We start from the raw sequence: 13,319 nt of genomic DNA, 5'->3' as shown, positions 1-13,319 counted from the left end.
CGTACTGCCTACATTGCTCTTTTAGCTTCACAAAATAACCTTTTGTGGTTCTCTGGCCACGCTCACAGCAATGTCGCTGATTGGAGCTTGGTAGAAACTTCTGCATCTGTCGGTCAGACTGTTTAAAGGTTCTGTTTGTGATATAAGGAATCTCCCTCCTTCCTACTGTTTTGTGACAGACAGAAAGTAGCAGTGCAGATATCTGTCAGTTGCCTTGAGGGATATGCGTTTGTCTGCCAACATGTAGTTTATGTGTTTTTTTTTTTTTTTGTTTTTTTTTAAAGGCGGATGTTCGTCCTCAGACTGATGGATGCAATGGCCTGAGATATAACCTCACTACAGATATCATTGAGTCCATATTTCGCACCTATCCTGCAGGCAAGTTTTCATGTGCATGGTATATGATTCAAAAGTAAGTTTGAGGCTGGGTTCACATATGCTGCAGGGCAGCAATCCGCTTTAAGCTACTTTTTGGTAGGTTGAAACTTCCAAGCAGATGCTGCTGCCTTGAATTTTAACCATTTGAGTGCAGGGGGGGGGGGGGTAGGAGTGAGTTGCTGGCAGGTTCTTCAGGCTCTAAAATACACACTTCCCAATTCAAGTTAATTTGATTAACCCCTTTGTGCCTAAGGGTAAAACAAATAGTAACGCCTGAACACAGTTGTGCAACTTTGACATGTGTTAGTAAAGCTGTACATATTATCACAACCAGCCCTCAAAAATTCCACTCGCCTGCTCGCATTTTGCAAGTGGATTATGTGGGCTGGCAAGCTATGCTTGCCTGGGAGCATGGGGGGGGGGGGGGCGAGCAACCACAGTCAGGCGGGTTGTATGGGAGCCGTTCTCCCAGCGATCGGAGGGGAAGAGAGAGGGGAGCGGGCGCCCAGGAGATCAGAGCGCCGGGAACATAACAGCTTCCATTTCAATAGCTGTGTGTTGTCCGCCGCGCGCCTTCATATACAGCCCCTCCTCTTTGTCCAGGCACTTTGATAGACAGATCAACCGTCCAATCCTGGGACCGGTGATCTGTCTAACAAAGTTCCCCGGACAAGGGGGAGGGGCTGTATATGCACAATGAGGCTGCATTGGTGACACAGGCTGCATGCGTGGGCGGGCTGCACTGATGGGCATGGATAAAGTTGTTGTTAATAACTTGCCACCAAAGAACAACCCAAAATAAACTTTCCTGTTCTCGACATTTACAGCGATACTGCATATGTGTATGTTAGCTGTGTATGTTAGTTGTTGTATGGCCCAGAAAGAATGCATTTGCATTACGCTTTGTTTTAGATAGGATTAAAAAAATAAATAAAAATCTGTTACTAATTGAAAAAATGTTTTAAAAAAAAAAATAACAAAAATCCTTCCCAAAATGTACTGACCTTGACACAAACACTAACCTACCCTTTTTTCACAGATTTGTTTCTTTCTCCCTGCAAGGAGAAAACAATACAATGTATCTCTCCCTCCATTCAGAGAGAGAACCTGGGCGGGACTGTGTAGTGACTGATCAATGTGGATAGCCAATCAGAGGCTATCGCAGCAATCAGGTGACCCTGAACCGGGAGTTCCGGGTCCCGATCATTAGTATGAGACCCAGGACTCCGGGTGAGGGCCACACTCTGTGTTGGGAGTGCGCTGTGTGGTGCTCTCCCATCACAAAGGGATATACGCATATATGCGACCCCATGGGGAAAAAAAATCCCATTCCAATGAGGTCGCATATATGTGTACTGTTTGCAGGAAGGAGTTAAAAATAAAACTCTTGCTGCCTTTATCCTGCTGAATCATTGTATATTAATGATTGAATTGTTGGGATGAGAATATTTGAATAGTAAAAGAGTAACAATTTTATTTTTTTTTCCAGTGAAGCTCAAGTATGATGAGAATGTCCCCCACAACATGACAGAGAAAGAGTTCTGGACCCGATTCTTCCAGTCACATTATTTTCACCGAGATCGTCTAAACACGGGATCCAAAGACTTGTTTGCCGAGTGCGCCAAGATAGACGAGATAGGTAACGTGAGCATTAGAGGGCTTACACACTTCTGGCAGATTTGGACAGCGCAGTGTGTGTGTTCCAGGCGCTTACAACATTAAGACTTGTACTGATCACATCACTCCAAGCGGACATGGCAGTTCTCCATTTATTGCTGTTGATCTTATATCAAACATGTGCAACTTTGAATCCCTGATCCTCTTTTTGGCCCCCTTATTAGAATGTCACAGCTAATCGCGCCTGAAGGACAAATGTCAGCGATGTAGCTAAAGCGCAGTTCCACCCAAAAATGGAACTTGCGCTTTTCGGAATCCCCCCCCTACTCCGGTGTCAAATTTGGCACCTTTCAGGGGGGCACAGATACCTGTCTAATACAGGTATTTTGCCCCCACTTTTGGGCATAGACACCTGAGCCACCCACAGGTATCTACGACACTTCTCATCCCCCCCCAGGGGGGTCCCAGGAGACAGCAGGGACCAGTGGGGTCGCACAACATGCGCAGTAGGGAACCAGGAAGTGAAGCCGCAGGGCTTCACTTCCTGATTCCCCTACCGAAGATGGCGGCGGCAGCAGCTGAGGGACCGATCGGCTTCGGGTGCCGACATCGCGGGCGCCTAGGACAGGTAAGTGTCCATATTTTAAAAGTCAGCAGCTACAGTATTTGTAGCTGCTGACTTAAAAAAAAAAAAAAAAAAGCTTCTTTTGGGCAACAAACACACATAGGGAAGCCCATGGAGGTGAAGAATGGGCTGCCCTATGAGTGACACACAGAATAGCGTGAAAATCGCCCACACTGAGAAATGTGAAAGAGGCCTTAGATTTTAGTTCAATGCACAAGAAGTTACAAGAGCACAATATTTCTGGAAGGATCGACATGTATTTTTGGATACTTGCAAAAAAAAAAAAAAAAGTATAGAAAAATACATGTCGATCCTTCCAGAAATATTGTGCTATTGTAACTTCTTGTGCGTTGAACTAAAATCTAAGGCCCCATTCACATTTCTCAGTGTGGGTGATTTTCACACTATTCTGTGTGTCACACATAGGGCAGCCCATTCACCTCCATGGGCTTCCCTATGTGTGTTTGTTGCCCAAAAGAAGCACTTTTTTTTTTTTTTTGGCGACAAGCTTCACGCGATTTTTAAAGGTACATTTTGCCGCGTGACAGTCATCGCAAAATCGCACAGTTCAGTTTAGAATGAATGGCACCCAAACGCATAGACATGCTTGCTGTCCTGAGGCTACCTGGTCACCCTGGCTACCAAACTCCACCCCCGCAGCAGTGGCTCCATCTTGGTATCCTGGATGGCTCCTCCTCCCACCTGCAGATGCACCAGTGACCGTTATGCTTTAAATCATCCACACACTGTGAGTTGCCAATTATTGTATGGTGTGCCCTCCTCTCCACCTTGCTGCACTTAGATTGTCGCCCCTTTTTCTCTTTTTCTTAGTTATTACAGGTACCATCCAGACCACATCCAGTGTGACAGTTCCTTTGTTCTCCCAGGCTGGGATACCCCGGAAGGTTTTACCCCCTTCCTGACCAGAGCATTTTTTTGCGATACGGCACTGCATCGCTTTAACTGACAATTGCGCGGTCGTGCGACGTTGCACCCAAACAAAATTGACGACCTTTTTTCCCCACAAATAGAGCTTTCTTTTGGTGGTATTTAATCATCTCTGCGGTTTTTATTTTTTGCGCTATAAACCAAAAAAGAGCGACAATTTTGAAAAAAGAGCAATATTTTTTACTTTTTGCTATAATAAATATCCCCAAAAAATATATAAGAAAATAACAAATTTTAACCTCAGTTTAGGCCGATCTGTATCCCTCTACATATTTTTGCTAAAAAAAATTGCAATAAGTGTATATTGATTGGTTTGCGCAAAAGTTATAGCGTCTACAAAATAGGGGATAGATTTATGGCATTTTTATTATTTTTTTTTTTTTTTTTTTTTAGTAATGGCGGCGATCTGCGATTTTTATCGCGACTGCGACATTATGGCGGACACTTTTGACACTATTTTGGAACCATTGTCATTTATACAGCGATCAGTGCAATAAAAATGCACTGATTACTGTGTAAATGACACTGGCAGGAAAGGGGTTAAACACTAGGGGGGCGATCAAGGGGTTAATTGTGTCCTAGGGAGTGATTCTAACTGTGAGGGGGGATGGGCTACCTAGGACATGACAGCGATCACTGCTCCCTATGGCAGGGAGCAGTAGATCTCTGTCTTGTCACTAGGCAGAACAGGGAAATGCCTTGTTTACATCATGACACGATCGTGGGACATCGCGAGTCCCGTGGGCACGGTCACGGAGCACGTGGCGGGCGCGCACACCCACAGTGCTGCTTCTTAAAGGGGACGTACCTGTACGCCCATTTGCACAGCCGTGCCATTGTGCCGATGTATATCGGCGTTCGCTGGTCGACAAGCGGTTAAACACCCACTACACTTAGTCTGCACACTTTGCTCCTTTTGGCGTTCTGGACACGTTTCTGCATTTCTCTCTGGTTAATCAACTTTTGATTTTGTTTCCAGGTTTAAAATCTTTGGTTTCTCAAGGGGTGAGGAATTCAATGTTGGATTTAACATCCCTGGATGACAAAAGTCTGGATGAGGTGAGAATATTTTAAAAGGACATTTCCTAAATTTTTAGGATTATTTTAGAAGTGTGTTTAGGACTTTAGCCTTATTTTTTAGTTTCTCTTACGTGGCGCATTGGGCAAAAACATTTTTTGAATAATCTCGAGACCCCTTTCACACTGAGGCAGTTTTCAGGCATTTTAGTGCTAGAAATAGTGCCTGTAAAGCGCATGAAAACTGCCTCCTATTCATTGCAATGAGTGCTTTCACACTGGAGCGGTGTGCTTGCGGGACGTCAGAAAAAGTCCTGCAAGCACTATCTTTGGGACGCAGAGCTCCCAAAACGCCCCTGCCCATTGCAATGAATGGGCAGTGCTTCTGCAGCGCCGCAACACGGTAGTTTTTAACTCCTTTTTTGGGTTTAAAAGCACCCCGCTAGAGGCCAAAAAGCGCCGCTTTAAACAGTGGTAAAACCTTTAGAAAAAGTCCTGCAAGCAGCATCTTTGGGGCAGTTTGGGAGCGCTGTATACAGCGCTCCTAAAATGCCCCTGCCCTTGCAATGAATGGGCAGCGCTTTGGAAGCACAGCGACACAGGCGTTTTTAACCCCTTTTTTGGGGTTAAAAGCTCCCCACTAGCAGCCGAAAAGTATCGCTTAAACAGCGGTAAAGCGCTGCTAAAATAAATGGCGCTTTACTGCAAACGCATGTGTGAAAGGGGTCTTATACTGATCATGAGTTATACACTACATGACCAGAAGTATGTGGACACCCCTCCTGATGATTGCATTCAGGGGTTTCAAAGTGAAGGGTACAGTTTAAGGCTCCAGCATACAAAGACGTTTTGTGCCCTTTCAACCTTTCTGGTAAGGAAGGTCTTTTTCTGTTCCAGCATGACTGCGCCCCTGTGTACAAAGCCATCTCCATAAAGACATGGATTGAGGAGTTTGGTGTGGAGGAACTTGAGTGTCCTGCACAGAGGCCTGACCTCAACCCTACCAAACACCTTTGGGATGAACTGAAATAATGATTTGTGAGTCGGGTCTTCTTATCCAACATCAGTACCTGACCTCAGAATTGCTCATTTGGTGTAAATGGACACAAATTCCTCCAGACACACTCTAAAATCTTGTAGAAAGCCTTCCCAGAAGAGTAGAAGTTCTCATACCCGCAAGGTGTTGGGGAAGGGAGAATAGGGCAACTCCATGTTAAAGTTGAATTCCAGGAATCCAGCTACTTTGCAAACAGTGTAGGCACCCAATGAGTTAAGTCCAGTTAGGTGCATGTCACCCCTGGGGACTTATCTCTTTTATTTATATGAAACATGTTTATTGCAGTCATGGAGGATACACTCCTGTTGTGAGGAGAGAAGAACACAGCTATGCCTGCCCCTCCCCTCTGCTACCCAGTCACAGAAGCCTTTGTATTTTGTGAATGAGTTCACATTATACAAAGGCTTCTGTGAATGGGCAGAAGGAGGGGAGGAATGGGCATAACAGTTCCAGCTACTCCTCTCTTGAAAGAACTGATGCCACAGCAAGCAGCATCAGTGCTCTGGAAGTTATCTTCCTGGAGTACAATAAACCTGTAAGATGTGAATAATAGAGATAAGTCTATAAGGCAGCAGGCACCTAGTTGGACTTAACTCATAGTATATGGCTGCAGTTTTTACAAAGTAGCTAAATTCCGGGAGTTCGACTTTAATGCCCATGGTTTTGTAATGGAATGTCTAATAGGTGTAATGGTCAGGTGTTCACAAGCTTTTGGCGATATTCTGTATTATTACACATTATTTAAGTCACTTTTAACCACTTCCAGTCCGCCTTATTGCAGATTGACGTCCGCTATGTGGCTCCATTATCCTGACTGGGTATGACGTCCAGCTCAGATAAGCCGATCGCGGCGATCAGTGGTGCTGTGTGTCGCTCTGACACACCGCATCATCGATCGTGGTAAAGAACCTATGACGTAGGCTCTTAACCACGTGATCAGCTGTGACCAATCACAGCTCATCACAGCAGTAACCAGGAAGTGCCGGTAAATGGTTTTCCTCAGTACGCTCTGACAGGGAGAGCCAATCAGCGGCTCTCCTGACAGAGGGGGGGTCTGCACTGATAATCGGCGCATTGATTATCAGCGCAGCCGCCATCGGAGGTGCCCACCAAAATGCCAATCAATGCCCATCAGTAATGACTATTAGTGGCCATCAGTGCCCATCAGTGTTGCATATAAGTGCCACTTTATGAGTGCCTGTCGGTGAAGGAGAAAACAAAATTTTAAAACAGAAACAAAGAAAAACTTATTTTTTTTTCTTTCAAAAATTTTGGTCTGTTTTTAGTTTGTTTAGCAAAAAATAAAAAACCCAGTGGCGATCAAATACCACCAAAAGAAAGCTCTATTTGTGGGAAGAAAATGATAAAAATGATGTTTGGGTACAGTGTTACATGACCGCCCAATTATTTAAAGTGTGACAGCGCTGAAAGCTGAAAATTGGCCTGGGCAGGAAGGGGGAAAGTGCCCGGAATTGAAGTGGTTCATAGTTTATTTTCTTGTTTTCAAACTAAGTAAGCCCAGTTTTTCTAACCTTTTCTTTATGTGCATGAAATTAGGATTGTGAGTATTATTAATCTGTGTCATCTTCTCTCTCAGGGATACGGGATTTCCTCCGGGCCTTCCACTTCAAATGCAAAATCTGTGAAAGACAACAGCAATGCCGCCATCATCAAACGATTTAATCACCACAGTGCCATGGTGCTGGCAGCGGGTCTCCGAAAAGAGTATGTTTACTCTGCACAGGAAGTAGACCTCCATCATACTGAGCTTATGTTGAGGGTACAACTGTAATGCGCCAAATAGACCATATCTATCCCATTGACTGTTCTGCCCATGACTCGATCCTGAGGGCACTGAGACTGTCTATCCACGCCAGACTGCCCTCTGAAATATTGCCACCTTTATAGAAGTGGGTGGAGCCCCTATTGGAAACCGTTAAGCTGGCCATAGACGGTTCGAATCTCGGCCGGTTCAGCAGGAACCGGCTGAGATTTGAACATGTATGGGCAGTCTGAATGTACCCAACTTGATTGATCTACTTGGGTACAACCAGCCTGACAAATTTTACATGCGATTGTTTACGGCTGGTATAGCCGCTAGCAATAATCGCTGTGTTCTCCCGGCAGTGACGCCTCATCAGTGCCCATCTGCGAAGAAGAAAAATTACTTATTTTCAAAAGTTTATAGCAGAAATGAAGATAACTAACTCCCCCCCCCACAATTTTCAGTCTTTTTTCCCTTGGCAAAAAAATAACCTAGTGATAGTTCAATACCACCAAAAGAAAGCTCCACCTACGTCAAAAATTGCAAAAAATGTAATTTAAGTACAGTGTTGCATGACTGCGCAATTTTCATTCAAAGTGTGACAGCGCCGAAAGCTGAAAATTGGCCTGGGCAGGAAGGGGGTGAAAGTGCCCAGTGTTGAGGTGGTTAAGCCTACCATGAAACAGAACTAAAGGGGTTAATACCTTTCCATTGGTCCCTTTGCTGACATCTTCTCGTGTGTGCTGGTCTTAGGCTGTCTTCATTGATCAGTGTGGGATAACGTCACCCCTGAGCATGCGTAGGAGGCCATCATTCTGGCACACAGAAACCTATGCCGGAGGAGCTGGCGAGCAGGCAGATGGGGGCATTTTATTGCAGAAGAGACATTGCATGTCTCTTCTGCAAAAAAAAAGCCTGCCTGCTCGTTGTTTGTTACAGCGGAACTTAGAGGAGCTCCAGTCTGGACGAAAAAAATGATTGATATTTATGTCCAATAAATTTGTAAATTTTTTTTTTTTTTTTTTTTTTTTTTTTTTTTTTTTTTTTTTACAAATACTGTTTGTGGTCCGTTTAGAGTCCCAATTTAAGGAATCTGTTTTTACTCGAAAAAAAGGAAAAGTCAGCAGCTACAAATACTGTACCTACTGACTTTTATTATAAAAATACTTACCTGTCTAGGGAACCCGCAATATCGGCACCTCGAGCAATCAATTGACTTCAATCGGCTTCGGGTGCAGGCGCTGGCATCTTCACTAAGGGAAACTGGCAGTGAATCCTTCAGGCTTCACAGCCCGTTTCCTACTGCGAATGGGCTTTCTGAATGTTCCCGCCATCTTCTGGGACCTGTGTGTGTCCCAGAAGGCAGCAAGAAGGGCCGTAAATACTCGGAGATTGCAGCGGCAATCTTACCTGGAAGTGGGAGTAGGCACCTGTCAAAACCAGATACCTCCTCCCCAAAAAAAAGTGCCAAATGTGGCAGTGGAGGGTGTGACCAAGAGCGGCTTCCCCTTTTGGGTGAATTTCCGCTTTAAAGTGACACTAAAGGTAAATTTAAAATTTTTTTTTTTTTTTTTTTTTTTTTAAATAACAAACATATCATACTTACCTCCACTGTGCAGCTCGTTTTGCACAGAGTGGCCCTAAACCTAGTCTTCTGGGGTCCCTCGGCGGCTCTCTTGGCTCCCCCCCACATCAGATAACCCCCTGGGAGAAGCGCTCTCCCGGGGGGTTACCTTTCGGGCGCGCTCCCGAGTCCAGCATTCGGCATCCATATACGGCGAATGCAGGACTCGGCCCCGCCCCCCGGCGGCCGTGTCATTGGATTTGATTGACGGCAGCAGGAGCCAATGGCTGCGCTGCTATCAATCTATCCAATTAACAGCTGAGAACCCCCTAGCAGAGAGAAGGCACGTCCCCGTGGGACAAGTTTGAGGGTTCAGGTAAGTAAAACGGGGGGGCTTTGGGGCCGGTCACTGACAGGTGTTTTTTCACCTTAATGCATAGGATTCATTAAGGTGAAAAAACATGAACCTTTACAACCCCTTTAAGTTTTTGCAGAATTGATAGAGTAACTGAACGGCTGAAGTGCTTCCTACTGATATAACTGCAGGTCCCCTCTTGAGTCTTGACATTTGATCGTGTAACCTTCTGAATGAGGCAGCCACACTAAACAGTAAGCTAAGGACAGAATGTATCATCTGTGTGTATAACGGTGTGCTTTGATGTCTTTGTAGAGAAGCACCAAATGACCAATGCAGTGAGACGAGTAGCACAGATGGTAATTCTCGGGACTCAGATTTCTTTCAGCCTCCTGTAAAGAAGGTAAGAATTGTTATATCACCAGCTATTGCCCACATGTTTCAATATCTGCTTATGTCCACATAAGAAGCTGATCACAGCCTCACGTTAATATTCGCTGCTGATCTTCAGCACATTGTGTAGGATGAATTAGTTGGGGTTGATTTACTAAAGCTGGAGAGTGCAAAATCTGGTGCAGCCGTGCATGGGAGCCAATCGGCTTCTAACTTCAGCTTGTTCAATTAACCACTTGCCAACCACCCTATAGCAGTTTTACTGCCACAGGGTGACCGCTGTGTACAGCATCACGTGTGTGTATATAAAGTGAGTACACCCCTCACATTTTTTTTTTGTAAATATTTTCTTCTATCTTTTCATGTGACAACACTGAAGAAATGACACTTTGCTACAATGTAAAGTAGTGAGTGTACAGCTTGTATAACAGTGTAAATTTGCTGTCCCCTCAAAATAACTCAACACACAGCCATTAATGTCTAAACCGCTGGCAACAAAAGTGAGTACAATCCTAAGTGAAAATGTCAAAATTGGGCCCAATTAGCCATTTTCCCTCTCCGGGTGTCATGCGATTTGTTAAGCTAGATACACACTATACAATTTTCTGTAGATTTTTTTTTTTTTACTTAAGATTTACCGAAACCATATAATATGAGGTCAAACCTTAGGAGTTTCAATTTGTATGCAATCAGGCAGGCCCTTGCACCACATGGTTTTGGTAAATTTGAAAGAAATCTGACAACAAAAGTTGTATAGTGTGTATGGGGTCTTATTGTCACAAGGTCTCAGGTGTGAATGGGGAGCAGGTGTGGTAAATTTGGTGTTATCGCTCTCACTCTCTCATACTGGTCACTGGAAGCTCAACATGGCACCTTGTGGCAAAGAACTCTCTGAGGATCTGAAAAAAAAGAATTGTTGCTCTACATAAAGATGGTCTAGGCTATAAGAAGATTGCCAGGACCCTGAAGCTGAGCTGCAGAGCGGTGGCCAAGACCATACAGCGGTTTAACAGGACAGGTTCCACTCAGAACAGGCCTCGCCATGGTCGTCCAAAGAGGTTGAGTGCACGTGCTCAGCGTCATATCCAGAAGTTGACTTTGGGAAATAGACGTATGAGTGCTGCCAGCATTGCTGCAGAGGTTGAAGGGGTGGGGGGTCAGCCTGTCAGTGCTCAGACCATACGCTGCACACTGCATCAAATTGGTCTGCATGGCTGTCATCCCAGAAGGAAGACTTGTCTAAAGATGATGCACAAGAAAGCCCGCAAACAGTTTGCTGAAGACAAGCAGACTAAGGACATGGATTACTGGAACCATGTCCTGTGGTCTGATGAGATCAAGATAAACTTATAGGTGAGGAGGACAAAGACAAGTGTGTCTTGTCTACAGTCAAGCATGGTGGTGGGAGTGTCATGGTCTGGGGCTTCATGAGGGCTGCCGGCACTGGGGAGCTACAGATCATTGAGGGAACCATGAATGCCAACATGTACTGTGACATACTGAAGCAGAGCATGATCCCCTCCCTTCGGAGACTGGACCACAGGGCAGTATTCCAACATAAAGACCCCAAACACACCTCCAAGATGACCACTGCCTTGCTAAAGAAGCTGAGGGTAAAGGTGATGGACTGGCCAAGCATGTCTCCAGACCTAAACCCTATTGAGCATCTGTGGGACATCCTCAAACGGAAGGTGGAGGAGCGCAAGGTCTCTAACATCCACCAGCTCCGTGATGTCGTCATGGAGGAGTGGAAGAGGACTCCAGTGGCAACCTGTGAAGCTCTGGTGAACTCCAAGAGGGTTAAGGCAGTGCTGGAAAATAATGGCCACACAAAATATTGACACTTTGGGCCCAATTTGGACATTTTCACTTAGGCGTTATTTTGAGGGGACAGCAAATTTACACTGTGTAAAAACAAGGACGTCAATTTTGTTTGGGTACAGTGTCGCACGACCCCGCAATTGTCAGTTAAAGCGACGCAGTGCCGAATCACAAAAAATGGCCTGGTCATCGAGCAGCTAAATCTTCCGGGGCTGAAGCGGTTAAGCTTGCTTTGATTAAAAAAAAAACTTTGGAAGCTGATTAGTCTCTATGCAGAGCTACGCCAGATTTTGCACCATCCAGTTTTAGTAAATCAACCCAGTTGTGTCTGTGGTGCATATAAGGTGTAAGAGAGATCTATTGTTTGATCAGCACAAAGAGTCCAGTGAGTGTTCAGGCATCTGTGTCCATAGGAACTGCTAGGGGTTCCCGTTTTGGTGTAATAAAGAAAATGAAGAATAATTGCAGAATATGAATTCTTTGAATTCTATAGAGTTTGGACAGAATCTTTCCCCAGCCGGAACCTGCAGTGAAACCCACCGAACTTGGCTGTACCAGCCGGAGTGGGGACCCCGAGCTCATACTTAATGCAGATTAATAATTACTGCAATTTTGTCTTTATTGATTGAACAGGGGCCAGTTATAAATTGCCTATATTGGCATCTCAGGTCAGATCTTAATCGCATATTACTGAAAAAGAATTTATTTTTTAGGTGAAGCTGCAGGAGGCCATAGACTATGAAGATCTGGGAGAACGTAATGGTCTGAAGCCAATAGCACTTAATCTTAAAAAATCTGATAGGTAAATATCACATATATGGATCATGTTTTGTGTTCGCTACCTGCTTTCTGGTACAAGTCTGCAGAAAGTAAGTCACCATCTAGCCAGGTATTGGCTGATCCTATAAACCCCCTGGTGTGCAACCTGCCACCCGAGGGTCATATGTGGCCCTTTGGTACATGATGTGCTTGATAGCATGTCCTTACTCTCTGATCATTTCCTCTATTAGATCTTCAGTTTCTGACAGTCCTCACAAGCATTACATATATTAAACAATATATTGTGGCCCCTTTGGTGATGTCAGGGGCCACATTTGAGGCCCTCTCTAGCTTATAAAATGACAACCACTGCTATTCACCATTCAAGGGACAAAGTGTGACACTGCAGAGTTCACTTAAAGGGGTTGTAAAGGCAATTAAAAAAAATAAAAATAAATAAATAACTAACATGTTATACTTACCTCCACTGCGCAGCTCGTTCTGCACAGAGTGGCCCCGAACCTGGTCTTCTGGGGTCTCTCGGCGGCTGTCTCAGCTCCTCCCCGCAAGAACTAACCACCTTCATGTGAGCTCTCTCGCATGGTGGTTAGTTCTTGCGGGCGCGTTCCCGTGATACAGCCGTACACAACTGTATCATTCAGTCCTGCCCCCTGTCGCGTCATTGGTTGTGATTGACAGCAGCGCGAGCCAATGGCTGCGCTGCTTTTAAGCCATCCACTCTAGCCAATGAGCAGCGAAGAGGACATCGGGGGCGAGCGCAGCAGGTGAACGGGCTCAGGTAATTAAAACGGGGGGGGTATTGTTTGGATGTTTTTTTTTACCTTAATGCATAGGATGCATTAAGGTGAAAAAAACGCAAACCTTTACAACCTCTTTAATGAAGATCAATACACAGGGAGGAATCGTGTTTAGTTGCAGCTGCCGGGCGTTATATAATTGATTGCTGCCTGTCCAGACCTGCAAATCCAGCACTGGTCGACCGAAATCTTCCAGAACCAA

General features: G+C 45.0%; 1 protein-coding gene across 2 annotated transcripts in view; it reads left to right on the top strand.

The window, feature by feature from the left end:
* Positions 1-13,319, top strand: part of GTF2H1 (general transcription factor IIH subunit 1) — a 42,014-nt gene that overhangs the window by 14,430 nt on the left and 14,265 nt on the right. For both annotated transcript variants that reach the window (XR_012236482.1, XM_073604116.1), the window contains exons 5-10: positions 285-378; positions 1,868-2,017; positions 4,548-4,627; positions 7,240-7,367; positions 9,642-9,729; positions 12,254-12,342. Coding sequence is in view for 1 of the 2 variants with exons in the window: in XM_073604116.1 (XP_073460217.1) it covers positions 285-378; positions 1,868-2,017; positions 4,548-4,627; positions 7,240-7,367; positions 9,642-9,729; positions 12,254-12,342 (629 nt within the window). In the remaining variant the exon portion in view is untranslated. The remainder of the gene's footprint in view (positions 1-284; positions 379-1,867; positions 2,018-4,547; positions 4,628-7,239; positions 7,368-9,641; positions 9,730-12,253; positions 12,343-13,319) is intronic.

Source organism: Aquarana catesbeiana, linkage group LG11 (genome assembly GCF_042186555.1).
Source record: "Aquarana catesbeiana isolate 2022-GZ linkage group LG11, ASM4218655v1, whole genome shotgun sequence".
Classification (NCBI taxonomy): domain Eukaryota; kingdom Metazoa; phylum Chordata; class Amphibia; order Anura; family Ranidae; genus Aquarana; species Aquarana catesbeiana.
Note: the sequence above shows the minus strand (reverse complement) of the source record. Positions and strands in the feature narration are given on the sequence as shown.